Source organism: Crocodylus porosus, unplaced genomic scaffold, assembly GCF_001723895.1.
Source record: "Crocodylus porosus isolate Cpor-Errol unplaced genomic scaffold, CroPor_comp1, whole genome shotgun sequence".
Taxonomy (NCBI): Eukaryota; Metazoa; Chordata; order Crocodylia; family Crocodylidae; genus Crocodylus; species Crocodylus porosus.
In genome coordinates this window covers 39,676,605-39,703,130 of record NW_017728918.1, presented here as the reverse complement: position 1 = coordinate 39,703,130, position 26,526 = coordinate 39,676,605, and the positions used below count along the sequence as shown (strand labels likewise).

Below are 26,526 nucleotides of genomic sequence, written 5' to 3'. Positions count from 1 at the left end.
ATGGAGGGCAAGATTTACTAGGTACCAGTACCTCCATTACCCCTTCTACCCAATAATCTAGAGGTTAGATCACTCAGCCAGGAGGTAGAAGACTGATTTAATTCCTTTTCACCTGAGTTGATTTCACATATTCTACTTCCTAGCTAATTACCCTAGCTCATGCTATAACATGTTTATGAGAAGGTTAAGCTGTTCTCTCAGACTCTCCTGTTAATGTTATTTTGCTGCACACAAGATACTTAAAACTTGAGACAGAGGGAGAGACATAGTGATGCAGAATAACTCTATAGCCCTTTTGGTTAAGGCATTCATTGAAATGTTGAAGCACATTTGAGCTCCATTTCCTATGAAAATTTAAATATTTGATACAAATCTTCCATTCCTATATATGCTATAGCATATACAGTAATGTACATACGGTGAGTGTGTCCTTCTGGTAGGAATGCATTTAAGTAATCTCAGGTTTTTATAAGGAATCCAAGCTGTCTCACATCCACAGTGAACTGTACAGTTAAAACTATAGAGACAAAAGGAAAGCCACTGCTCTTTCTTTGACAGATTTTGGAATGTATGGCTCCTTCTCCTAATTTATTTTTCTTTCAGTTGAAAACATTCTGGGAATTCGGCCCAAACAAGTAAATAGTTTCAGGATGACCAGACTCAAAATTTATGAATGAACAAAATGATTGACTAAAAGAAACCATTAACCATTTCAAATGCAATGCACTGATATCTGGAAATTTGTGAAAAAAATTGCACTGCTGTCAAAGCCAGCAAAATTGATTAAATAATAGCCTATGCTTTTGATAACCTTTGTCTAGCACCCACAGGATCATTTTTTATTTTTCTATGATAAAATAGCTTCACTGTGCTTTAAATAATAATAATGATGATGATGCAACTGTTTTGTTAAAAATATTAGATTTCTCATTGAAGCAAATACTTTACCTAATTCATTTAATTTAAATATAGTTACTGAAGGTACCAGAAATGTGTGGGGGGGGGAGTCTGTAATTGTTTTTATTAAAAATGCATGATTATCAAAATCATGAAATTAGTTCTAAACCATCCATTTAAAAATAGGAAAATTGATGTAGATCAATGTTTCCATCTATAAATAATGCTCAAATTAGTACTATTCACAATTTTCAAATAGAATGAATTGAACATTTAGAATTATCAAATGTAAAAACTTATTTGATTCCACCATATAGCATTTTAATTGCTTCCAATGATATGCTAGATAACTTTATATATCTAAGCCTTATTTTTTTGAGGCAGGCTTAGGTGACAGATTCCATCACTTTTATACTCAGTTTATAGACTTGGCATGTAGAATATTTTTTGTAAAAGATAGTTGTGCAAGAAGAGTGAACAAATTGTTTTAAATCAGAACTTTTTTTATCGTGTCTTGTGTGTCTATATGTGTAGACACAAAATTGCAATAGCATTTTTCTTCTCAGCACTTGGTTAAACACAGTGATTCTTAGAAAAAAAAATATCAAAACAAGATACTAAAATCTTGGAAAGAATGGAAAAGAAAGAAAGAAAACACTAAAACAGTATAAAAAAGAACATTAGGTCAGCTTGAAAAGTGTAAGGACTAGATAATGACTGCCCCCTGGGCATTGTTTCTTACTGAATGTAGAATATTTTGTAACATACAACAAAAACCAAATGATGGAAACTGAGTATACATTGTATGTAATAAATACATTAAAAAGTATTTCTGCTGCTTACTGGGAAAAGCAAAAATAAAACCTGCATGCTATCCACAAGGAGCAGAAAAATGAGCAGTTTCAGCTTCCTAGGTGCCACTATTCAGTTATTCATGACAAAGCAAAATTAGTTTTTCTCTTTCTGCCTTAAAAAAAACATATATCTTATTCCAGCCTGCATTGTATGGGAGAAATTATGGCATTCCTCATTCTCATAGCAAACACCATTTAGTAACTGAAATCAAGGGATGAGTGAATAAATCATTTATTTTTTACAACCTCCGTCAACATCAGTGTCCAGTTATACTACAGATCATATACTGAATCTTCTTATAAATAGGTTTCTTTCAGAACCTTCCCCATATCCATGTGAAGCAAATGTAAACCTGACAGAGGCATTAGGTCTTGCTTTAATGTCACAAATTAACTTACAGTCCAACCATCAGACATCCATTCAGACTCAATCATTTTTGTTTCTATTTTCTTCAGACCACAGTACCATTAGTGTGTGATTTTTTTTTTACCCTAATGTACCAGAAATTACCTTAACAGTCTCTACCTCTTCTAAAACATTGTGTGGGCCCTGATAATAGCATGTAGCTTTACCTATGAGAATTATAACTAACTAAATAAATGCAAGTTAGTAAATTAATTAATTAATTAATAATTAAGTTTAAACTGATTAGGAAGTGTTCTAACCTTCTTAGAAATTACCACATTTACAAATGTTACGAGTTTTTACTTCATTCCTTCAAAACATTAATTTTTCATAGAAATAAAAAGCAAAAAGAAAATATTTTGCATTGTTTCTTAATATGATGTTTTTGAGAATCTAATATTGCCATTTGGGTTTTTTTTAGTCTCGTGCTTCTTTAACTTCACCACACCGTCTGGAATTATTCTTTCACCAAACTACCCAGAAGAGTATGGAAACAACATGAATTGTGTGTGGCTGATTATTTCAGAGCCGGGAAGTAGGATTCATCTCATTTTCAATGACTTCGATGTGGAGCCTCAGTTTGATTATCTTACAGTGAAGGATGATGGAATTTCAGACTTACCACCCCTTGGCACTTTTTCTGGCAACGAGGTCCCTTCTCAGTTGGCAAGCAGTGGGCACATAGTAAAACTTGAATTCCAGTCAGATCACTCTACCACTGGAAGAGGCTTTAATATCACTTACACAAGTAAGCATGTGCCTGACTATTTTTATCTGAGAGCAACATTAAACAATTTGTTGTTGTTGTTCAAAATAATGTGGAAGTAAATTAAATAGTTTAGTTCAGACAAAGGCACTCAGTTCAAGGTGGAGGTTACTTTAAATCTGGCTTATATTGCTTCAATGTACACTGTTTTTATTTTGTGGATAAATCAGTCTACAAAGTTTGACAATGTGCTAAGTATATATGCTATATAAAATACTACATCTGCTTGAATGTATAAAGATTTACCATTGTATATTAACCACATTTTTTTTCTATTAGTTTAGTGGAATAATTAATGTTTCTAGAATCTTTTTTCCTCCCAAAATTAAATGATTTTTCATGCAAGTAATTTAGTGTTTTGCAATTGTTTTTTTTCATTAGCTTTTGGTCAGAATGAGTGCCATGATCCTGGTATTCCCATAAATGGAAGGCGTTTTGGAGATAGATTCCTCCTGGGAAGTTCGGTTTCTTTCCATTGTGATGATGGTTTTGTTAAAACCCAAGGATCTGAATCCATAACTTGCATTATGCAGGATGGAAATGTCATATGGAGCTCTACTGTGCCACGTTGTGAAGGTAAGGGGATTATCCTTATCTTAAAGATACTAGTTCACATAATAAAATTATTTTTATTATATTTATTTTCATGTTTTATTTTAGATTTTTTTGGCCTTTTTATTTGATCATGTCTATTGTGTTCATTTAAATTTTTTTTTAGTAAAATAAGAATAGACAGTAATACCATAAGGCAAATAAATTCACTAACGTACCTAAGAAGTAGAATAGAATCAGGCCTTTTCTGATCATTTTTTATTTGCTTTCTTTTAATTTGGGGTTTACTGCATTTCAGAAATAGCTTGAATAATTTTTAATTAGATCAAGCATAACTTGTTATCCTATTGTGCTGCATCATAGCTATTCACACATGCAATGTTTACTATAAGCTAGATCCTTAGACCTTTAGTTAAGCAATAGATGTAAATTCAATAAACATACTATGCTTCTTCCATAAACATTAAATTCAAGATGTTATGCATCCTCTGACAGAGGATAGTTGCTGTTTTATGTAACATATGAATATGTCTATTATTTCACTGAGATAATAGATTTTATAGATTCAAGGCCAGATTCTCAGCTCGTGCACTTCGGTATAGCTTCACCAATGTCAGTGGAACTAGACTGATTTTCACTAGGTAAGGATTAGGTTCACAAATTTGTCATATTTTTGAGATTTTGGCTATAAAAATGTAGGTCTTATAAGACCCAAATAATAATAACAATAATTATAACACGCATTTTCATAATATTTAGGAGATACTGGTAGCAAGATAAGATATAAGAGATGCCTTAAACATCTTGTGAGCTTCCTAGTCCTAATTGCATCATGTAATGGGTTGCCTAGAGCAAGAAAAGCCTACTGAAGCAAGGCTTCTTTATCAACTAAAATTTAATGATTTTTGAACTCTATACACACAATTCATACAGTGTTCAACACAAGGTATATACAAATGTTCATATCTCAAGAAGTTTTATGGTTTGTTTCCCCCATAGGAAAATATACTTGGAAAGCACTGTAAAAATATTTGTGGGGCTGAGTGAGTGCTGCATTAACAGCCTGATCTGTCAGTGACCTGCAGCCAGAGGTCCCCTAAGCATACATTTGAGTGTGTTCTGCAGGCTCCCCTAGCTAGCAGAGAGTGCCATAAGCATCCAAGTCAAAGGGCAGCAGTGATTGTCTGGCTGGCCCAGGGGACCGCATCCTCCTAGGGAACTCCTGCTCACAATTCTTCCGTGAGGCTTTGAGAGAAGACACCGAGAGTATGTTTCCTCTGTTGTTAGTTGCAGGCATATCAATTTCTATTCCACCAGCTTGCAATGGATTATCAGTGGTCTGGGTCTCAGAGTATGTGGGGGCCTGGAGGTTTGGGTCTTCTGATTTTTGGTCTTGAGGATGTGAGGGCCTGGTCACTTGTGAGGAACACAATTTCCTTGGCCTTACAGCCAAGGCCTACAGCCTTAAGAGTACAGCACAAGGCTGGCAAAACAGCTAGGCTTTTCTGTGCCTGAGGCAGTCAGCCTTTCTATCTTATCATTAAGATAGAGACACTGGTAAGCTTCCAAATTTCTTTAACATAGTAAATATATCAATAAAGCATTGCCCAACTTCATTCCCCTCCCTCTCTCTCTCTCTCTCTCTCTCTCTCTCTCTCTCTCTCTCTCTCTCTTTCTCTCCCTATATATATATGTAGAAGAGTCTTTTGTTCTAATTGGAGAGAACATGGATTTGGGGTTTTTTTAAAAAAATGGATTGGGAATGCTGCTGGAGCAGTCCACCTGGCACAAGGGTTAGTGTCCCCAGATACAATTGGCCAGTCTCCAGAAGCTCCTGAGATCAAGTAGTCCTGAGCTGCTTTCTGGGGCAGGTTATTATATTGCTAGGGCCAGAAAAGGGCAATTTTTTATACTGCTGGGGCCAGCACAGTTGCTCTAGCTACCCGTGGCTGCAGATCCAGGAGGTGCCAGGCAGGATTATTTTGTCTCAAGTGGCACAACTTGCCCCACATGAAAGTGCATGTCCAAGCATGTGCGCGGAGGGAAAAAGGGGGGAAGGGAGGGGGGAATGGCTGCGGCACAGGGTTCCCCAGGGCTAACCAGCAGGGAGCCCCCTAAATGAGGCACCGTGTGACCTAACCAGCTGGGGAGTGGCACATGGATATGGAGGACCAGCCAGCCTAGGGGCTGCTTGCTGTCCCTCCTCCCCTCGAGGTACACTGTGCCCCAGTCAGCCAGGAAGAGGCTGGCTGGGGTGCAGGATGCCTCAGTGCGGGGGTTCCACAGTATGTGGAGAGGAGGGAGTGTTTCTCCATGTTTCTCCTGGCATACATCACTTTGGCGTGCTTTGTGCCGCTTTCTTCTTTGTAAATGCTGCGCATGGCAGCAATAAACTCTGGCATGACCTGAGCCACAGTTTATGGCATTGCATTAATATTCACATGTAGGCCTGCCCACTATGAGACAAAGTGGAAGAATCAAGGCCTTAAGCTGTAAGTTACTTGGAACAAGGTTCATGTTCTTTGAATTCTGGAGAGAGTTCCAGAAAACCTATAGTGCTTATGCAACTAAAATAAAAATAGTATGTCAACTGGTTATGAAATAATGCAATATTTGGTGTGAGGGAAAGTGGAAGAATCAAATCCTAAGTGAGCTATAATAAGAGATGAAGTAACAAAATATGACTCTGAGAAAGGACAAGGGCATTTTATACAAAATGACAAAAGGGGAATTATCTGTACTAAAAAGGATAATATACTTTTTCCTATTATAAGTATGTTCTTAATAGTTAATGGAATATGTTATTGAATATATTAATGTGAAGTTGGTGGTATTTCTGTTTGATATATCAATTTGTAATACCATACTCATGTCTGTATATTCAAGTGGGTATATGTGTCCTATGTATGTATTCTGTTACATATATATATGCATATGCTTTTATTTTCCAGCACCATGTGGTGGACATCTGACAGCATCAAATGGAGTTATCTTGCCTCCAGGGTGGCCAGGTTATTACAAGGACTCTCTAAATTGTGAATGGGTGATTGAAGCAAGACAAGGACATTCCATTAAGATCACATTTGACAGGTGAGGACCACAATAAAGGCCAAAAACAAAGCCCACCGCTACACAAATTCACAACAACATTAAGTATAAATATGTTCTGATTTTTTTTAATGAATGGAAGGGAAAAATATTCTTAAAAAATCAATATAATAGAAACAAACCATTGACTTTCATTCAGTTCCATCCCATTACTGAATCCCCATTCACATTCTTTTAGCTCTGCATTGTAATAAAAAAAAATTCAGAACTTCAGCTCTGTTTACATTACATTTAATTACAGGTAGCAAAATAGGCATTAAATACCAACATTACACTAAAGCAAGAGAGATTTTATTCTGAATGTTGGATACTTCTGATACTGAAGTGAAACACAATGTATTGACTTGGTCTCACTAGCTAAAAGAAGGTACACTTCTGTGAGTAAAGGACTCTAAAACCCATCCCTTTCCTTGCACTAAAGACCCAGCTTTGACTTCATTATGAACCTTTGCCAGTACTTGATTGTATTACAAAACTTTAGTGTATGCTAAAATAGGCAATTCATGCCTGATAGCAGTATCATTAATGCAGACCTAAACCAGAAACAGTGTAGCAATATTTATGCATTGCTACAAGTAAGGTGAGTGACAGTGCAAATTTGCCCATCCTTTCCATATCCTCTGGCATACAATCACACTGCAAAAGTCCATACCACGCTAAACATTCATTAAGATAATAGATTATTTTTTTAGATTCATGTCCAGATCCTCATTTGGTATAAATTGGCCTAGTTCCACCATCAGTTAATTGGTATAAGTCAATGTAATTGCACAAACATTAGTAACTGACACCAGTTAAAGATCTAGTTCCTATCATGTTTAGTATTTTTGACATTTTACCTGTGTAAGAATTCAGTTCCTGTAAGACAGTATCTTTTTGAGAAATTGCTGTTAACAGGAATTTGATCAGATGTGAGATTTCGTCTTGAGTGCTGCACTAGTAAGCTTCCTAATCCTAATTGGACCATGTAATGCATTGCTGGTGGAACAGGCTTTTTTTGCCTACAGCAAGAGAGAAGAGCTTTGCTTTTGCTGTGGAAACAAAACTGGAATTTGTATCCCAAGCAAGGAAGAAAAAAATAATTGTAAGAACTGTAGATCTACATGGATGAATAACCCCATTAAAATGAGTGCAGGTAGTCAGCATAGAATCTACAAGATATGGATGAAAATATTCTTCATTAAAAAAGGCTATGATTTAGATATCAGAAATCATAGAAATACAATAAGATTTCTGAAACAAAAGTTGCCTCTCTCTGTATTAAACCTTGTAAGTAAGTTAAAGTGAAAGGTTCTTCAGCCATGTAACTAAAAAGAAAAAAACAGAAAGAGATATTTGGTTTTTTAATATGTAGTGAGATTGGGTAGGTATGTTTCAATAGCTAAATAAAATTATTTGTATCAATTTTCAGTAATGATGCTGGAGGAAAAGGCAGGATATCTAATGGGAATAAGGACCTAGAAATGGAAATCACAACGTATCAGTCAGAATCAATCTCAAATGTCAAAATGTTCTCAGGCCCAGGGGACTAGATCATCTCCATCATATAATTCTGTAGTAGGAAGTCCCCTACTATGGATTTTTAATTACTATATCCAGTTAAGGTAGACAATGGACAATAGTTAATGTTCTATTCATTTTAGAAAAGAAAGTATCCACTAGGTCTCTATTTTAGAGAGGGAAAACAGATGGATGCAGGAAGCCACAGGCCTATTATGTCTGACCTCAAGACATTGAAGGAAAGAATATATGAAGGAAAATGAAAAATCTGATAAAAAGCCACATGGGTTTACCAAAGGTAAATTGTACCATGCAGGTAGGATTGTATAACCTTGAGGACTGGAATACTAGAAAAAGGAAATGAAATTTCATAGTATAAAATGCAAAGGCATTTATTTCAGGACTAAATTTCTGCCATAAACTGGAAACCTATTAGTTGTAAATGACAGAAGATTAAAAAAACCTGGATATGCTAGCAGATCACAAGATGACTAGCTATTGCCAAACTCATAATGTTGTGTATAAGGATAATATTATCCTAGCCTGTATCAGGGAAGGTATTTCCAGTAGAATTTGAAAAATATAGCTGTCATTATACAAGGGACTGATGAATACTGTTTACAGTTTTGATCACTCTTGTTCAACATGATGAATTCAAACTGAAACAAGATCAAAGAGGACCATAAGGATGATCAAAAGCGTGATGAGCTGATGCTGTGTGTAGAGAAGTAGTTTTCAATCTTTTTAAAGTTAAACCACTTCTCAAAAAATGCCAGGTCTTTGTTTTCACTCTTTTCTGACTACAAAAAACACAAAGCAGTTTTTCTGTTCTAAAGAATTCAGAAAGACCACAACTATGGATTTATGTTTGAAATACCTAGATTTGTCTTGTGAGATATGTTTGGAAACCTACCAGTGCTAACATTGGTAACATCTACATAATACGCTTTATGGTACAGTAGGCTAATTTGCTACACAATGAGTGCATCAACATGAGATGCTACATTTCCATAGTGATGAGCTACAGTGATGTAGCATCAGTAAGCACAAGCTGTGATGCCAATGCTATGTTACCCTAGCAATGAGCTATGTCACTGTAACTCATCGCTACAGCAACATAGCATCTAAAAATAACTGTGCGCAACAGAGACTGCACAGTACTGTAGGTAAAGCAAGTACTACATGACTCTTCAGTACCAAATGCAGAGTCAGGGGAATGTGTAGACACATCCACTAAAGTGTCGCCATCTACACATGTGTGGTAATTAGGGCACAGTAGACTAATTTATTGGACTGATGGATAGTCCCATTAGATACAAGTGGTATCTGGCAGCATGGTAAGTTACTGTGCTTAAATATGCATGTAGACAGTGATGTTGGCAATAGTTTACTCTTGCTCAAATTGAGCTGAAGTATATCCATTCGTTCTAATTACACATGGAAATGTGGCCATTTTCTGTGGCACACTTGAAGGAATCTCAAAGCACCTCAGGGTTGAGAAAAGCAGGGTAGAATAAAAGAGTTTTGCATATTTAACCTAGGAAAGCAAAGGTGAAGAGGGATTTGATCTATGATCTCTGTAAATTCATGAAAGGGTAAACACAAGGCAGGAAGATGAACTGTTTAGTCAAAGGGACACTTGTGACATGAGATAAAATGGGTGTTAACTGACCATGAATATATTAAGGCTGGAAATAAGAAGAAAGTCTTTAACTACTAGAGGAGTGAGGTTCTGGAACAGCCTTACAGTGGAACTACTGGGGACAGAACTCCTAACAATTATTAGATAGAGAGTGATCTGTTTGTGGAAGACATTATCTAAAGTCAGTCTCAGCAGACTGGACTTGATAATCCAGGAGCTTCTTTCCATTCATGTTCATAAGCAGGTTACTGTAGTGAAAGTTTTCTGGCCAACTGGAACAATATTGGAGTGGTAAACCCTTGTACTTCTTAAAAGAATCTAGACAGCATATGACGTGTAAATTGTTGCATGGGCTCAGTCCTTAACACTGATGTCTAATAAGGCAAACAGAAAAGTATTAATTTTATAAATTAATGAAATTAAGAAAAAGAGGGTATTCAATGCTGCTGCATATCTTGCAATTCATACATTACATTACCAAAATAAAATGTTCTAATCCTGCAGATTATGAGAAGTAGTCTTAACTATGTAAATCATTGCTGTGGTTTTGGTGTCGCCATGCTAACCTTAAGTGCCTTGAAACAATTTAAAAGGAACAGAAAATAACTGGACATTTCCTAACTACTTTCTTAAAGTGAAACAGCCTTTAGTTCTAATCTTCTCACTCACTTCTATCATATCAATGAAAAGATGAAAACATCATTTTTCGACACCTAAAATCAGTTAAAATAAGCAACAACAAAGTAGGAGTCCAAGGACCTTGCTACATGTTAATTTTAGGCAGCTCCTGGAGTTCTTAATCCCTGGATTATCCACACAGTAACCTGTGAAACTAATTTAAGCACCCTTTAGGTAGTTTAAAGTTATGCTATTCCAAGCTAGGTTTAGCTGTGAGCTGTGTTACCCAACTTGTTACACTGGGCACATCTACACATTCCCCTACAGCATCGTTGCTACTGCGCTGTCATTTACTGCTTTCTTTAGTAAGTACTAAACTATGATGCAGTAACAGCTGTTACTGTGCTGTGCTGGTGGTGCATGGGTTTTTTTAGCTGCTACATCTCCGTAGTGATGAACTATAGCAAGGAGGCATGTCACTACAGGAACATAGCTCTGGTGTCACGGTCTGTGCCTGCCAACACTACATCGCTGTAGTACACTGCTACAGCCATGTAGTGTCTCATGTAAATGTGCCCACTAGCCTGGAGCCACTCTAGGTTGCATCTTAGTGTAAACACTCAACGCTCACCCCCTCCACTGGCCTGGATTGGGCAAACTGCCTGCCCCCACCATGCTCTCCCTCCCAATCAAGTGACTATCCACCACTGGGCCTCCGTCCCAGCAGCCCAAACTGGGCCCCCTTTCCCTTCCCCCTACCAGCACAGATTAACCAGTTGCTCCCCACCCCCACCTCCCTGGATTGGGGCCAGTGTCTTCTGCCACTACCAGTACCCCAGATCCTTGCTCATCCATCTCTGCCCTTCTGGCTTACTTTTAACTGCTAGTACTGTCCCCAAGGAACAAGCAGGAAAGGGGAACCTGCCTGCCCGGCCCCTGCCACTGCTGTCACTGTCCCAGTGTCCCTTTCTGGCATTCTCCAAACTCAAACTAGCACCAACACCAAACAACATTTGAGCAGCTCGAAGTACAATGTATAACACAACCCTAAGTAAGGGCGGACTTTTAGAGTTTTGAACTGCCATTAACTTACCTTGGAATTCAGGACAGTAGAGAGAGACAGTTCTAAAATTAAGTACAAGTTTGGGGATTTGTTGCTCATTTGGTTGGTTAGCTTTTGTAGGTTGCTAAAAGAAAGATGACAATGAAGAAGAAAAGAAAACATGGAATTATAAGAGAGTTTAATTATGACCTAAATGTCCTTTGGTTTCTCTTGGTGTGAAGGGAAGTTGCTTGTTAATGGACATATATGCTATTTGGTTTTGAAAACATAATTGCCTAGGTTGGAATTTGCAGGGACAGGGAGGGTTGTATGACCATTACATCAAAAACATAATGGTCTTTTTCATTTTAATAGAAAACTCCAAGATAGTTCATGACTGTTTGTCATACATTCTTGCAAGTCATGTGTAATAACAAGGATGCCATTTCTTTCCCCCTGAGCCATAAAATATGTTGGGAAAGTAGTTGAAGGATATTTACTTAAAACATTATGTTCCACAGGGATGCTGGTTTCTTGCTCCCAGTGATTGAACTAACCAACTCTATAAGGGGACTATATTAAGTCTCTGTAATAGTACATACCCTTTCCATACTTGCTCACAACAGATAAGGAAGATATGGAAGGCAAGAAATATGTATTTACCCAATGCTTTCAAATTCTGGTAGATGCCTTTTTAAAGGAAACTATATTGACATGAAAACCTGTGTACAAGGTTCAGATTTTCTAGTGTATGAAGAAAGTGTTTGATGTGAGTCAAGTTCAACCTGGCAAAAGGGCAGATCTCAACTTATTTGACATAGGAATGACAAATGGAGAATAACTGCATGCTTTACCACCCTTCATGAATCTGAATGTCTTTAAATAGATTGCACTGTGGTCTACTGGATGTCACTGCCCTAAGGCATATGTGGATTGTACCAGCCATCTGAAACAACTCACTTTACATCACTAGAGCTCCTTCTTCTTTGTATTTCTTCAGTCCATCTAATCTATTTAGATAATCTATTTGTGTTGGGGATTGCCACTAAATTATATTTGTCCAAAACATAACAAAATAAGGACTTGACCAGTTGGAAACTTTACATACTGATGTAATGTAAATAATTATAAAAAAGCAGTAAATGAAGGGTACACATAAGCATTGCTTTTCTACTACTGGGAACATAGTTCCATTGGTAAAAATCCTGCTGGACTAAAAATAGTATGCACAGTTGACAAATCTACTGCATCCAATGAGGCAGAGTTTCTATCTGTTGAACACTTACTAAAAAACATAACTTTTGGGGGGAAGATTAGAATACAAAAATATGCCGTTAAGGATATGAAACAGTCCTTTAGCAGTTCTTTGAGCTTCATATAACCCCAAATGTTAGTATTTCTTAGACTTTCCCTTGTCCAGTTTCCTAAAGGAAACTTCATAGCATTTCTATCAAGATGCATCCAATAGATCTTTTTAAGTTCAATCACATAGTTAATTTAACATTGAAACTTCTTTCTTAACTAAATTGAAAATGGGTGAAGATCAAACAAAACAAAGCAAAACAAAACAAAACAAAACAAAACAAAATAATAGATTGCTTATTTGTTTAAAAAGTCCATAGTTTTCATTGTTTATTCTGATGTATCTACAGATATTACGAAGTACATAATATCTGAAATGTTTCTTCAGGCACAACTATACTGGAGTTTCAAAGTTTCCGTAAAGTTGCACTGTTTCTCTGTTTACCAGTTAATTTGGTTTGTTCCTTTTCAGATTTCAAACTGAAGTTAATTATGATACCCTAGAAGTCAGAGATGGGCCAGCAAACTCATCACCACTAATTGGAGAATACCATGGTACACAGGCACCACAGTTCCTTATTAGTACAGGCAACTACATGTATCTGCTGTTCACTACAGACAATAGTCGTTCCAGTGTTGGCTTCTTAATTCATTATGAGAGTAAGTAATATTTATCTGGTGGATTTCTGTTTAACTATTTAACTAGTTAAATAGTTAATAGTAAATCATTTAAATAGTGAAAATGACAAATAGATTCCAAGAAATGTGTTTGCCTAACACCATGCAATGTCTTTTTCCTACCTTAATTAGGGACAGAGTCTGAAACTGTTCCTCACATTGAAAAAATATCTCCAGGGCTTGTTCCATGTTAAAGGAACAGGGGACCAGTTAAAACAACAAAGGGTGTTAAAATGTGGCTCTTTAGGACAGAGTTCTTTTTTTCTATAGGCCTGCTAAGTAGGCACAGTTCTTAGTAGAATTTCCCTTAATCCCTAATTATGTCTTAAGGGCTAAGTACGGGCAGTCAAAAAGCCCAGGGTTGAAATGATTCAATCTTCACAGGTTAGTTGAAGCTGTGTAGATTGAAACAACAAGCAAGTGAACAGACATTCAGTTTTGATTTGGGAAATGCAGCCACATATCTGCAGTGACCCAGGCCAGAAGCTGGGAGGTGCTAGAGCAGTGATCAACAACCAGTGGATCTTGATCCACCGGTATATCTTGGAGCCTCTTGGAGTTGATCTGAGGCTGGGGTAGGGGACTTAGTGCTCACATGTATGGATGCATGTACCCCAGCCCAGCAGGTCAGTTTGTGGGGGAGGAAAGGGGCAGGGGCTAGATCAAGGCCCCCACAGTGAGGGACAGTGCCATAGAGGCAGGAGCAGGGGTAAGTTGAGTGGGGCCCTGGCTGGGTGGGGCTTACCTGCTGGGGAGGCATGCCCCCAAATATTTTTTTTGTCCCTCTGCCTCGATCTACCCTCCCTCCCCCGTCCCTCCCCTGCTGGGCAGGGGAGGGTGGCGTGGCAACAGTGCACAGTAGATCTTGGGTTGCTTTAAAATGCCAAAGTTGATCTACTTCAAAAGTGTGGAGACCTCTGTGCTAGAGCATGCCTCCTTGCTCAGCTGGAGCAGACAGCTTGGGCCAAAGCTAACCTGCCTACCCTGGGGGGCGGGGGGTGTTGTGTGGGAGTTGCAAAACATCCTGGGATGCTGGGGGACTGTAAGTTAAGCAGAATATGGAGGGGATCTGGGACAGAAGTTCAAGAAACTGATTTAACCTAAATCAGTGAAGTCTGATACTACATCCATTCAGGTTTATCTTAAACCAGTTTGGGCCATTTTTGGCCATTTTGAAAGCAGTTTATGTGCACTGAACTTTTATTGTGTTACAGATTTGAACTTGTTTCCAATTGCTGATACCAGTTTATGCGTAATTTCTGTCCCTAGCCAAGGTAACAATATAATACAAAGAACTAAACAATATCATCTCAATTCTGAAACCCGTTAGTAAGCTGTAATGATTTAGTTGTTAAGGATTAGCTATAAAACTTTATACATGCAGAAGTCTGGCCTCTCCAAGTTAGGCTAATCTTATTTGAGAGCTAACTCTAAGCAGTTGTTTAAAAAAATATTGATCTATGTATTTTTAGATATAGTAACATGAGTACACTGCAGTTATATATTATATTTCATATGCTGTGCATGTGTACTATACCTTACTTAATTTTGGTGTATTTATACACACATGCATGCATATATATACGTGGGTATGTGTGTATAAATACATCAAAATATGTACTATGCCCTATTTAATATTTTGATTTATACACACATACCCACACATATATGTGCATATATTGTAACATTTATATTGTTAAATTGATTGAATATAACATTTATATGATCTTTATGAACATACAAATAAAATTTATATATAGATCAATGTGTTGAAACCTAAAAAGGTAAGATGCTGTCCAGCATGAACACATCATACCTGGAATAATATTACTGTTTCTACAGTTGATACTAATGTTTGCACCAAAAATAGAACAGGACTGCAGTATGAAAAATACCCACACCTGAATATTCAAAGAATGATTCATAATAATAACATTCCTGTTTCATCTTTTAATAAGCAGTTAATATTCTATGGTGCTTTTCCATAGAAGTGGGGATTCAGGAGTGTATGACTGAGAAAGGGAAGTAGGAGTTACAGCTAGTGGAAGAAGTGGAAGGAGTGCAGCCTGACAGTATTGTAACTGAGAAGGGAAAGTTGGGGTGGGAAATCTGTGCACCACATTTACGTGTGTCAGGAGAGCAGGGGGCAGCACAAAAAATAGCCTCCATCACAGTAGTGCTTGCACCACCATGACCAGCAGTTGGGACCTACCCCGTGTATTATGGTTGTCCTGCTACACCTCTGTTGTCTGAGTAGTGAAAAGTTGTATTCTAGACAATGAGCAATGAAAGAATCTACGATGACCTCTAGTCTGAAGAGCTTGGCTAGTGGGCATAAAGGAACTGAGAACAGGCTGTTGTGAAAAGCATATTTGAAGAGTTCCAGCAGTCTGGAAGGCCTTTGAACTCCAGAGGCTGACTTGCCAAAACATGTATTTCCGAACCAAGTTATCTACAGAATATTTTTTTAAGAAATCCTAGCATCAACATGAATTTGCCTTCTGGAAAGTAAAATACTCATTATTTGCTTCTCTTAGAACAGCTTCTGAAAATCAGTTAAATCTTAATGGTAGTCTGTTAATTGGGTAAAAGATGGGGAATACTCCTCCCCACTATTTTTAAAAAATATATATTTTATTTATTTATTATTTTATTGTGAGTTAGCCTTAAGGGTTAGATGATAGTGTGTTATAAAAGTAGATCAACTGATGGCTTTTCAGGGACTTAAACATGTAAGATAGTGTCTAAGTCCACTCAGCTCAGCTGGGAAAAAATGAAATGAAGTGGGAACCTTCAATTATGAATTTCTGTATAATAGTTTTATGTAGAGCCCTAGTTTTTGTATGTATATTTTCTACTCATCTATCTTTAAGTAATTTGTAATACCGGCCAATATAGCAATGGATTTTTTGCATTATAGAGCCCATTATTTTCAAAAAATTGTCCTCTGTCATTCAATGGTAGAATCCGTGTCTGCTATACAGGAAACCTGGGTTTGATTCCCAGACACTTATACAACTACAGCCATGGAGACACCAAACATCTGGACCCAGTCTGGTCTTTGGATTCTGTCTCAGTGGCCTAAGAGGAGGATGGAAGGTCTGGGAAGCCTCCCCTGCTCCAAAAAAATCCTGCCCATGCATTTCACTGTAGCTTTTATAGGTTTTACACTTGTGGATAGGCATTGATTTCAATGTGACTTTTCTTAATTTATCTCAGTGCTTTAAGTAAAATCAGAATCAAGCCCATTATGTGTAGTTTCCTGTCCAAAGTCATAAACACGGCACATACTGAGTTAGATTGCACTCCAGTTTTTAGGTGCCTAAGTGGATCCTATTTTACTCTGTTCTTGTCAGGAAAAAACCATCAATGCAAAGGTAAAAGAGTCCTCCACAGCTCTTTTGTGATTCAAAAGCAAATGAATGAATAGATTGTTAGTGAGTTGAACTGGGTGGGATACAATTATGTTTATGCAGAACAGAATAACCCCCGGTAACAGTTTTTTCAGGGACCTGAACAGGATGGAATGGGAGACAACTTACACAAGAAGTGGAATAGAATCAAGCCTCTGAGATGCTAATCTTAGTGTGATAATCTTAGCAGCTTTCAAGCTCTGTCAGTTTTAGATTTCCATTTTCATGTTGAAAAAGTCTATGCCATAGGATATGTCCAGGGCATTGGATACACATTGAAGAAAGAGACCTCGGACTTGAGTTTCGCTCTGTAGGATGACAATATGTAGCCAGAAATATAGTTTGTTCGCCAAAGAACTGAAGTTGGTGACTCAGCAGCCAATCAAAGGAAAGATAAAATACAGGTTTAGGGCCAGGTTCAGATCCTCCATGCCAGGCCTTTTTACACAGCTGTCCATGGTTAGGGCTAGCTGAGGTATCGATTTAAGGAATGGAACAAGGGAGGAACTATGGAGAGAAGTAGAAAACATGGCAAACAGTAATGTGTTTATATATATATATAGTGGGGTAATTGTATATATGTAGCAGGCTCGCCTTTTGGAGCTTGGATTGAGTCCCAGGCTTGAAATCTGGCTGTTTTGATTGGTGGAGACCATCCCCCAATCAGGAGGCAGCCAGAGGAGTTCAGTCATGCCCCTTTCCTGAGAGGAGGGGGAGAGGAGTTCCACCCCCCCATGGACCTGATTGAAGACTGCAACACTCAGGTCTGGAAGACTTCAGGGGTGGAGCCATGGAGCATATAAAAGGAGCTGCATGCCCACCATGAGGGAAGCACGTCTGGGAGATAGAGAAGAGCGGGGCTTAGGAGAGCTGCTCAGCAGGGTGAAGCAGTAGCCCAGAAGTGCCCCTGAAGACTTCCATCAGTGGGGAACAGTGGACAGCTCCAGCAACTAGGCTCTCAGTCTGCAGCACGGCACATGGCATGAGGCAGCTCAGGTCTGCAACCTCTGGTGTGTGGCCAGAGACATGGTGCACAGGCCCGTGCATGGCATAGGACTTTTGGAGCACTTGGGCAGCTCAGGTCCTCAACTCCTGAAATTAGGGTGGGAGCTTAGTGCAGGAGGCACTGCACAGAGGGTCCGGGAGCAGATTGAGCCTGGTGCTGCACAAGGCAGCCCAGACCTCCGACCCATAGCAAAGGGTTGAGTCCAGGGAGCCAGACAGTGATCAGGCTACTGAGCCAGCCGACAGGCCAGCCAGAGGCCCCAGAAGCCCTGCATAGGAGAGCCCTGTTCCAGGGGACAGTGACCCCCCACCAAAGCCCACTGCAGGTGAAACAGCAGCCTGGCACAGAGGACATGGACCACCCTCCAGGCCTCCAGTTGCAGGGAAAAGAGGATTCCCACAGGGGAGGGGAGTCTCCTGCCTGGTTAGTTACGAGATCCTGAAAGGGCAGGTCCCACTGAGAGGTCCCACTAAAGTTACCAGCTTCTTTGTAGGGCTTGGGAAAAGCCCAAGGGCATTGGGGTATTCCCTCAGGATTGTTTATCTTTGAGGTTTATCTGTTTCAGATCAGATACTTACCGGTGACTTACCTGTATCTGGAGCACTAGTATAAGGTTTTATGTCATTTACCCAAAGGGTATTGTTTATGTTAGTGGTTTAGATATCTTATAAATAAATATATACATTGTATATATGTTTATATCCATGTTCCTTTCCCTTGTGATAAGTTCATGTAAATACATCTGCATATAGTTAAGTCCCCTGACTGTCCTGGCCTGGTTCTATAGGGATGGAGAGAAACTGAGCAGTCTGCAGTTCCCACCCCACAGTACACCTGCCAGCTAACAATCCCCTTTAATTGGGAATTCTCTTCCAGCACTACTTCTCTATTATTCTCTAGCTTTATGAATGGAAAGAAGAGAGAAGGGCAGGACAGAAATTGAGAGAGTGAGATGTGTACATAAGAAAATATTAAGTAAACAGAATGCCATATATATATGTGTGTGTGTGTGTATATATATATATAAAAAACCACCAGGGTGAGGCAGGCGGGAGTGGCAGCTCTGGGAGAAGCCGCAGAGGCTGGGGAGAATGGTTGGGAATTGCGGGGATTGAACCAAGAACTGGGGAACTGAATCAGGAGCTGGGGAGAGGCCCCTGTTCATTCCCCCAGCCCCCTGATTATTCACCTCATCTCCCAGTTCAATCCCCCAGTTCCAGTTTCGATCCTCCAGCTCCCAATCATTCCCCCCAGCCCCCATGGTTTCTCCCAGGGCTGCCAGCACTGCCTACCTCACCCTGCTGGGAGCAGCTAGGGCAGCAGCCAGATGAGTTGTGGCTTGAGCCAGCATCCCTGGGAGAAGCTGCAGGGGCTGGGAGAATAACCGGGGAGCTGGGGGAATAATTGGGAGCTGAGGGATCAAACTGGGAAGTAGGGAATTGAACCAGGAACTGGGGGGAAGTCACCCAGCCCCTGATAGTTCCCCCAGCTCCTGGTTTGATCCCCCAGCTCCCAACCATTCCCCTAGATCCCTGATCATCCCCTCAAGCCCTCATGCCTTCTCCCAGGGCTGCCAAAACTGCTTGCCTTACCCCAGTGGGGGGGAGGCCAGCTGGGGTAGCAACCAGATAAGCCACGGCTTCTTGCGGGACTGCTGGCTCAAGCCAGGGCTTGTCTGGCTGCTCCCCCAGCTGCTCCCCCCAGCACTGTCTGTACACTCTATGGCCAAATCTCCCTGTCTGTATGAATCTCTCTGAACTTGATCCAGAGGCTTCCGATTTGATTTGGAGAAATTAATGGGTTTCCTAGTTCGATTTGGATTTAGAGTTTTGACTGCCAAATTGGGCCAAATCTCCTCCAAATCAATCAGCTACTGAAGCTTCATACAACCCTATATTCTTCACACCAACCTAACAGTAATTTTGTCTCACCTACATTTTTCCAATTTGTTTATGAGAAGGTCATATGGGACCTTGTCATAAGCCTTGCTGGAATCCAGATACACTGTATCCACAACATTCTCCTCATCCAACCATGTAGTTACTTTGTCAAAAAAGATCAAGCTAGTTTGACATGACTTGTCAAACTTCCCAGGCATTGGGGTGAGGCTAACCAGTCTGTAGTTTCCTTGGTCCTGTTTTTCACCTTTTTAAAAATGGAACACTATGTTGGCTCTTTTCCAGTTTTCTGGTACCTCACCCATCTTATTTTAGCCTCCCTCACCAGGTGCAGTCATTCTTTATCTTTGCCTTTCTGATTTTGTCTCTGCTGGAATTGCTTTAGCGGCAGCTCTTTTAAAAAAAAATGTTTTTGGCCCTCTACCCCATGCCTGTAAAGTCAGCACCCAAGGCTGGTGCCTGTTCTGAGTTTCTCTGTGTTGCAGCACAAAAAGTCTGTAAAAACAAATTTAAAAAACCAGAATTGTTAGAAATTGTTAGTTTGGAATGTTAGTAACCATAATAATAATAAAAAAGTCCTGGACAATCAATTATCATCATACATTTGAAGGATAAATTTAATTGCTACTGTGATTATAAAGGGATCTTAATCCTGCTTAAAGTGAAAAACTCAGTGTAACCCTTATCAAGGTTGTTACTAGTTCCACAATAATATTCAATTAAGCAAAAATATGTTCATTATAAACATGAATAAAAATATGACCCTTTAAAAATGTGACCCTGCACACAATTCATTAACTTCACACTTCTAATATCCATGATTTGGCCTTTTTATGTCATTTTTAATGTGTTATAGAGCATTAAAAGCAGGCTTTCTAGACCAACTACTATATGCTCAGCCAAAAAAGTTAGTAAGTGCTCACCATTTTCTCAGGCAAAGTTGCTGGTAAGTCATTCCAGATTTTTAGGAGCAACTGATTCATATTGTAAGGAACACTAACTATGGCCTTTAAAGCCTTCGCTTGTTTGTCCTTCATTGCCTCAACTGCCCATAGCAATTTACCCTCTTTCACCTTTTGCTTGGGGTAGATGCACTGATCCTAGTCTCTTTTTTGACTGAAACAAAGATGGGTATTTATGTCCACCGGTTCTTTTAAAATACACATTATTTTCCTTATGATAAATTCCATGTCCTTGGGCTACACAGTAAAGTCTTAGCATCTACTTGTGTAGTGCTATTAGGATGGAGTAAACTATTTAACTCTGCTGTAGGTTAGTACTTGTCAACACAAATACTATCCTACCTTCAAGATATTTATTCTGCAGCAACACACATGTAGACACCAATGAGGTTGGCAGGGGCATGAGGGTGCTTCAGTTCAGGAGCTGCCTGGCAGTAAGCCATGCACTGGTGCACCCTTGTGCCCCAGCCAGCTCCTCCACAGCACATTTAGCTGGGTCTGAGCAGCCCTTGTCTGGCAGGCTGACCTCAAGCCCCCTGCCACCCAGGGCTGCTCTCACTTGGCTCAACATACTACGGATCCAGGCACACAAGCAAATGTGCTGTCTGGGAGCAATAAACTATAGCACAATAAGTGCTGGAGTTTATTGTTTCATGCGAATAGCACATTTAGATATACCCTCTGGGAATAAAACCTATGCAGATGTAGATATTGAAAACACAGATTTAGAAAAATGACCAGTTTGTTTTGCCGTACTCACATATATGAAAAAGCAGTCTCTTTAATACTGACATATCCTTAATGCTGACATATCTAATCAAAATCAAAATCAAAAGCACATCCAGCCTTGACAGCACCCTGTACATGTGCATATTGGAGTGCCTGCCCCATGTGAAGTGCTGCTGCATCTCCACCTCACCCCAGAGTGCAATAAGGTCATCAGTCTCCTCCATGCCAGGTGGTGGGATGTGGCATGGGTGAGATGTAATTGGGCCTCCCATGGTTGCACGGCATGGCCCTGGTAGCCATGCAGGACTGAGGTGCCAGGCAGTGGCACTGGGGTGCAAGAAAACTGCCACATGTAGCCTGTGAAGGGGGAGCAGAGGGCAACTGTTGCCCAGGCTCCCTGTTCTTGTGCCCCAGGGCTCTAAATGCTTGCAGGCTTATAAGGTCCTCAGGGCAGGAGAGGCTCCCAGCCCCAGGGCCCTGGGACTATAGTGCAGCTGGCCCCCTAGTGGTCAGGCTGTCTGGAAGCAAATTCAGTCCTGGATAGTGCCTACATGTGTGTTATTTCACAGTAAATACTTATAGTAAATTATCTACTTGCATTTTCAGGTAGCAAATTTACTCATGAGTAATGAAGTTTACTGAGCAGTAAGCATGTGCACAACCAGACACACACACTTATTGTACAGTAAACTGCACTATTGTGCAGTGAAGCATCTCATAGACATGACCCCTAAATAGAAGACAGATATGGAAAAGCAATACAGCTGGATGCTGATTATCAAATAAGTTCTTAAAATAAGTTGGGGACAACTTTTTTCAGAGGTAGATGGTATTCTAGTTAATTAAGAGCTGTTTACAATTCTGAAAGAGAAAGTAATTTGTGTGAAAAAAATCCTGAAAAGAAAAAAAATATGATTCTTAGGAAAGGAGAGAAAAACAGTTGCAGAAATAGTAAGTAACTTCATAAAAGCAGACTTCAACAAACATAGGGAACTGGTAAGTTAGGTTTCGGGGGAAGGAATTCGAAAGGAAAAAAGTAGTTCAGGAGATCTGGCAGTCTCTAAAAGAGACAATATTAAAAGCATAATAGCAAATTATTTTGATAATGAGGACAGGTAGGAAGTATAGTAAGATACTAATATGGCTGCAGTAGGAGCTCTTTAATGACCTGAAAATTAAAAAGGAATTGTGCAGAAAGTGGAAATAAGGGCACATGAATAAGTATAAAAGAATAGCACAAGTCTGTAGGGATAAAATTAGAAAAGCTAAGGCACAGAATTAATTACAACTGACAGGGGACAAAAAGGGCAATAAAAAGAGTTCTATAAATACACTGGAAGTAGGAGAAAGATGAAGGAAAATACAGGCCCTAATTCTGATGGGGAAGGTGAGTAGATAAGTATGATGCAGAGAAACCTGAACTATTAAATGTTCTTTGTACAGTGTCAGATCCAGGAAAAGGACCTAACAACCTCAAGTGGGAACAAGGCCAACTTTAGGTGCGTAAGTGCAAAAAAATCCTGATCCTCCCAAAAAATCAAATCCACACTCATCAACTGTTTCATTCTAGAATCATCTGAAATGAACACAATAGCTGTCTGGCTTGAAAAATCTCTCCACACTTATTCTACACATGTGCTCCTAGGTCATATTGGGGTCATATTGGGAAACAGAAACTAAGGAAGGCAGGCTGCTTACACACATGATTGGAGGTGAGGAGAGGGGAGTATTAATTAAATGAGTTCCAAGGCAGCCACTTTAATTAAACACCTTATTGCCAGGTGTATTAAGCCACGGGACACTTTATCTAAGCATTCAACAAAGTTTAGTTAAAGCACCCTGTGGTCATTTAAAAATGTGGCGGGGGGGGCTTAATATATATAATGCTGCAGTGTTCTAATTAGAAGGCAGAAAAGATCAGTTAATCAAGTCTTCTCTGATGGATTCTAATTAAAATGCCAGTGATCATGTGTATAGACAGCCACAGTGTCTAAGTCCACTAAATGGGCTTGATCCAACAAGCATACTCTGAGTGTACCTAATCCACATGGACAGGACCTGGTACCTTATAAAATACTGTTGTAGCTGCTTTCTTTAAAAGGTGGCTGCTAAAAGAGGAGTGAGTGGCCATCTTTTATATAAGCGCCTTCTCAATCATGAAACGAAAGACCTGAATTCTGGGTCCTGAAGGGATTCAAACCCTCATCTACTACTTTTCAGGCTGGGCCAAGTTGCACAACTCTCCACCCTCCTTCTTTCTGCAATGATTAACTAAGAAATCCAAATTCATGGGTCCAAAAGAAGAGAGCACAAAAGGACTTTGAGGTTGTTGAAGTCTGCTTTTGTGAAGTTACCTCTTAATTTTACTGATTTAGGACACTCATTTGGAAAGCAGGAGTCTTGAATTCTGATTCTTGCTGCACAAACTGTTTATGCATTTTACATTAAACATTCATTGACTTCAAAGAGCAACAATCCTAGTATCTATAAAACTAGGTTATAACTTGAACAGGACACTCTTCTGAAATATGGTGGTTTGAGGCCTCCCAGATTGATGAGCAATATGGGTCCTCCAATTGTTGGGTGCAATAAAGTGTGGGCTACACCCCTTCCTCCCTGGGAAGAAAAAAAGATTGCTAAAGAAAATATTTAAATGAAAAAAACCTCTGCTTGTTAGTTTCAAAGAACAGGAACGGATTCTGCCCTGTGGATCCCAAGTGGACAGAAATGCCCAGGGATAGGCTGAATTACAGATAGAACCCTGTGTTTAGCATTTTCTATTGGTTTGTTCTATGGTTTGCTCCCTACTCAGAATGCAGATCTTTGTAATCATCATTCTGAGAGACCTAATCCACTGCGTCAGGTCTTGGGAGAGCTTGTTTCTACTTGATCAGTGCTTTTTTATGGCTTGCATTACATCTATTTGGGATATTAATGCATACAAAATGGATGTGCTTTGCTGTCATTCCCAAGTACATTCCTTAGACAGTTTAGCTGTATGCACTGTATGGGTAGCCTATGTGCCTAACACTGGATTTCAGTTTTGGTTCTGAGGGCCAAATGCCCAAAAGCTATGTGCTGCAGGAGATAATTTATAGACACCTAAATCTTTTATTGTGTCTACCCATCAGTTTCTACAAACAAATTAATTGTGGCAAGATTCAGATCATAACAATTGATACAATTAACACTAACAAAAAGTCAGGAACACTGGACAGAATAGAAAAATAGTCAGAGAACATATAGATTATTTAAATTATGGGTGGGCAGATTATGGCCTGTGGGTCAGATTTGGCCCACTAGCTGATTCTTTCTGTCCCATGGGTTGGTGACCTCAAAGTCATGGGATCCAGCCTTCAGGGAGCCAGTGGCTCTGACTGCTGTGTTATCTTGGCATGTGATCATGTCTTGGCTCTGTCTGCAGCTTATACCAGCTCCTGCCCCATGTCAGCATCTGCTTTGTATATTGCTGGCAAGTTCCTGATTGGGATATGGGTGACTGCCCAGGGCCGTAGCTAATCACTTGTGGACCACAGCAGCACCACCTATGGACCCAGGTGGATGTCCCAATAGGAACTTGCTGGGTGTATCCACAACTGATGCTGACACCTTCCTGGTGCTGCTTCCAGCACATGGGATAGGAGCTGGTGTAAGCTGGGAGGATGTGTTGCAGGTGCAGAACAGTTGTTGGGGGGGGGGGAGTGGGCAGGTGGGCAGGAGGGAATGACTGACAAAGACAGAGACACAGAGAGAGACACTGTTTATCCATGATAAACAGTGGTGTCTAGTGCTTGGCTCCAAGAAAAATCAGGACCTGGTGATGGGCATGCTCATCTTTACTGGAGCCCTTCTGGTTGTGGCCACCTGGAGCCCAAACCAAAGTTTCCCTGAAGCTCCTCCCTGCTACTGTCACTGTTGTTGCTGCCCCATGGACTCTCTCTGTCTCTGTCTCCCCCTCCCCCTGCAATAATCCTGCACCTACACCATACCCGTATAGGGATGCCGACATATCCCAGGTCCCAGCATCAGCTGTAGATGCAGCTGTGGATCAGGGTGCCTGCCTGAGCCCTTCTTCAGGATAGAAAGGTGGTTCAGAGGTGGCAGGGGCCATGGATGAACTGCCCCTGCTGAAGCTGTTGGCCATACCCATACCACTTCCCCACCTGCCTGTGGCCCCATCCCACATACGGAGGTTTCAGGGAGCTGAGCAGGGGTGGGAATCAGAGGAAGGCTGAGTGGGGATGGAAATCAGAGGCAGGAGCAGAGCTGGGAGGTGGGGGGGGTCTTTTAATTTTAATCATAGATTTTGGGGGTTTTATGAAAGAATTTACAATTTTTTAACAGAGAATTTGAAATTTTATATCAGAGAGAACAAGGATTCCTGCTCATAAGGAAAAAGCTGAAGAAGTATGGTTTAGATGCACAACTGTTTTGAAATAACTACTCAGTGAAGAGTAATTAATAGTTTGACATCACACTAAATGGCTATAAAAATGTTATATCAAACACAGCCCCTGAGTTATAGAGTTCAGTAATTATCAGTAATGGCTTGGGGAGTGGAGAAATGGGTACATGCAAAAGGATGAAGATTTCACAATATGAGAGGTGTGGTAACCACTTATTCTAAAGGAGAAGATGGGTACTTAAAATGATCTTGATAAACTGGAGAAATGGTGTGAAATCAACAAGATGAAATTGAATAAAGACAAGTGCAAAGTACTGCACTGAGATATTAGAATTAAAGATACAAATACAATGTAGGGAATTGGCTAGAAAGTAGTGCTGAAGAAAAGAATGATATTGCAGAAGAGGAACGTATTCTGAAGGGGGCGGGAGGGTCTTAGTGGATCACAAATTAAACATGAGTAACCAGAATGCAGCTGTTGCTAATCAGGCTGAACTCATTACAAATGTATTAAGAGCCACACTGTATATAATGTGGCAGATAGTTATCCTTTTCCATTTGGCACTGGTATAGCCTCTTCTAGAATCTTGCATCCATTTCTGAGGTCTATACTCAATGACAATAAGAAGTCCTTCTTTAAATACATAGGGGATAAAAAGAAGGTCCCGGGTAATGTGGGGCCCCTGCAGGACATGTTGGGAAATTTAGTCGCTCAGGGATGTAGGGGGGCAGTCAGAAAGGCCAAGGC

At 39.9% G+C, this 26,526-nt stretch overlaps 1 protein-coding gene across 1 annotated transcript in view; it reads left to right on the top strand.

The window, feature by feature from the left end:
- Positions 1–26,526, top strand: part of CSMD1 (CUB and Sushi multiple domains 1) — a 1,867,828-nt gene that overhangs the window by 1,312,496 nt on the left and 528,806 nt on the right. Inside the window, exons 14-17 of the mRNA XM_019538151.1 lie at positions 2,579–2,905; positions 3,305–3,499; positions 6,427–6,565; positions 13,160–13,347. Of these exons, the coding sequence (XP_019393696.1) occupies positions 2,579–2,905; positions 3,305–3,499; positions 6,427–6,565; positions 13,160–13,347 (849 nt within the window). The remainder of the gene's footprint in view (positions 1–2,578; positions 2,906–3,304; positions 3,500–6,426; positions 6,566–13,159; positions 13,348–26,526) is intronic.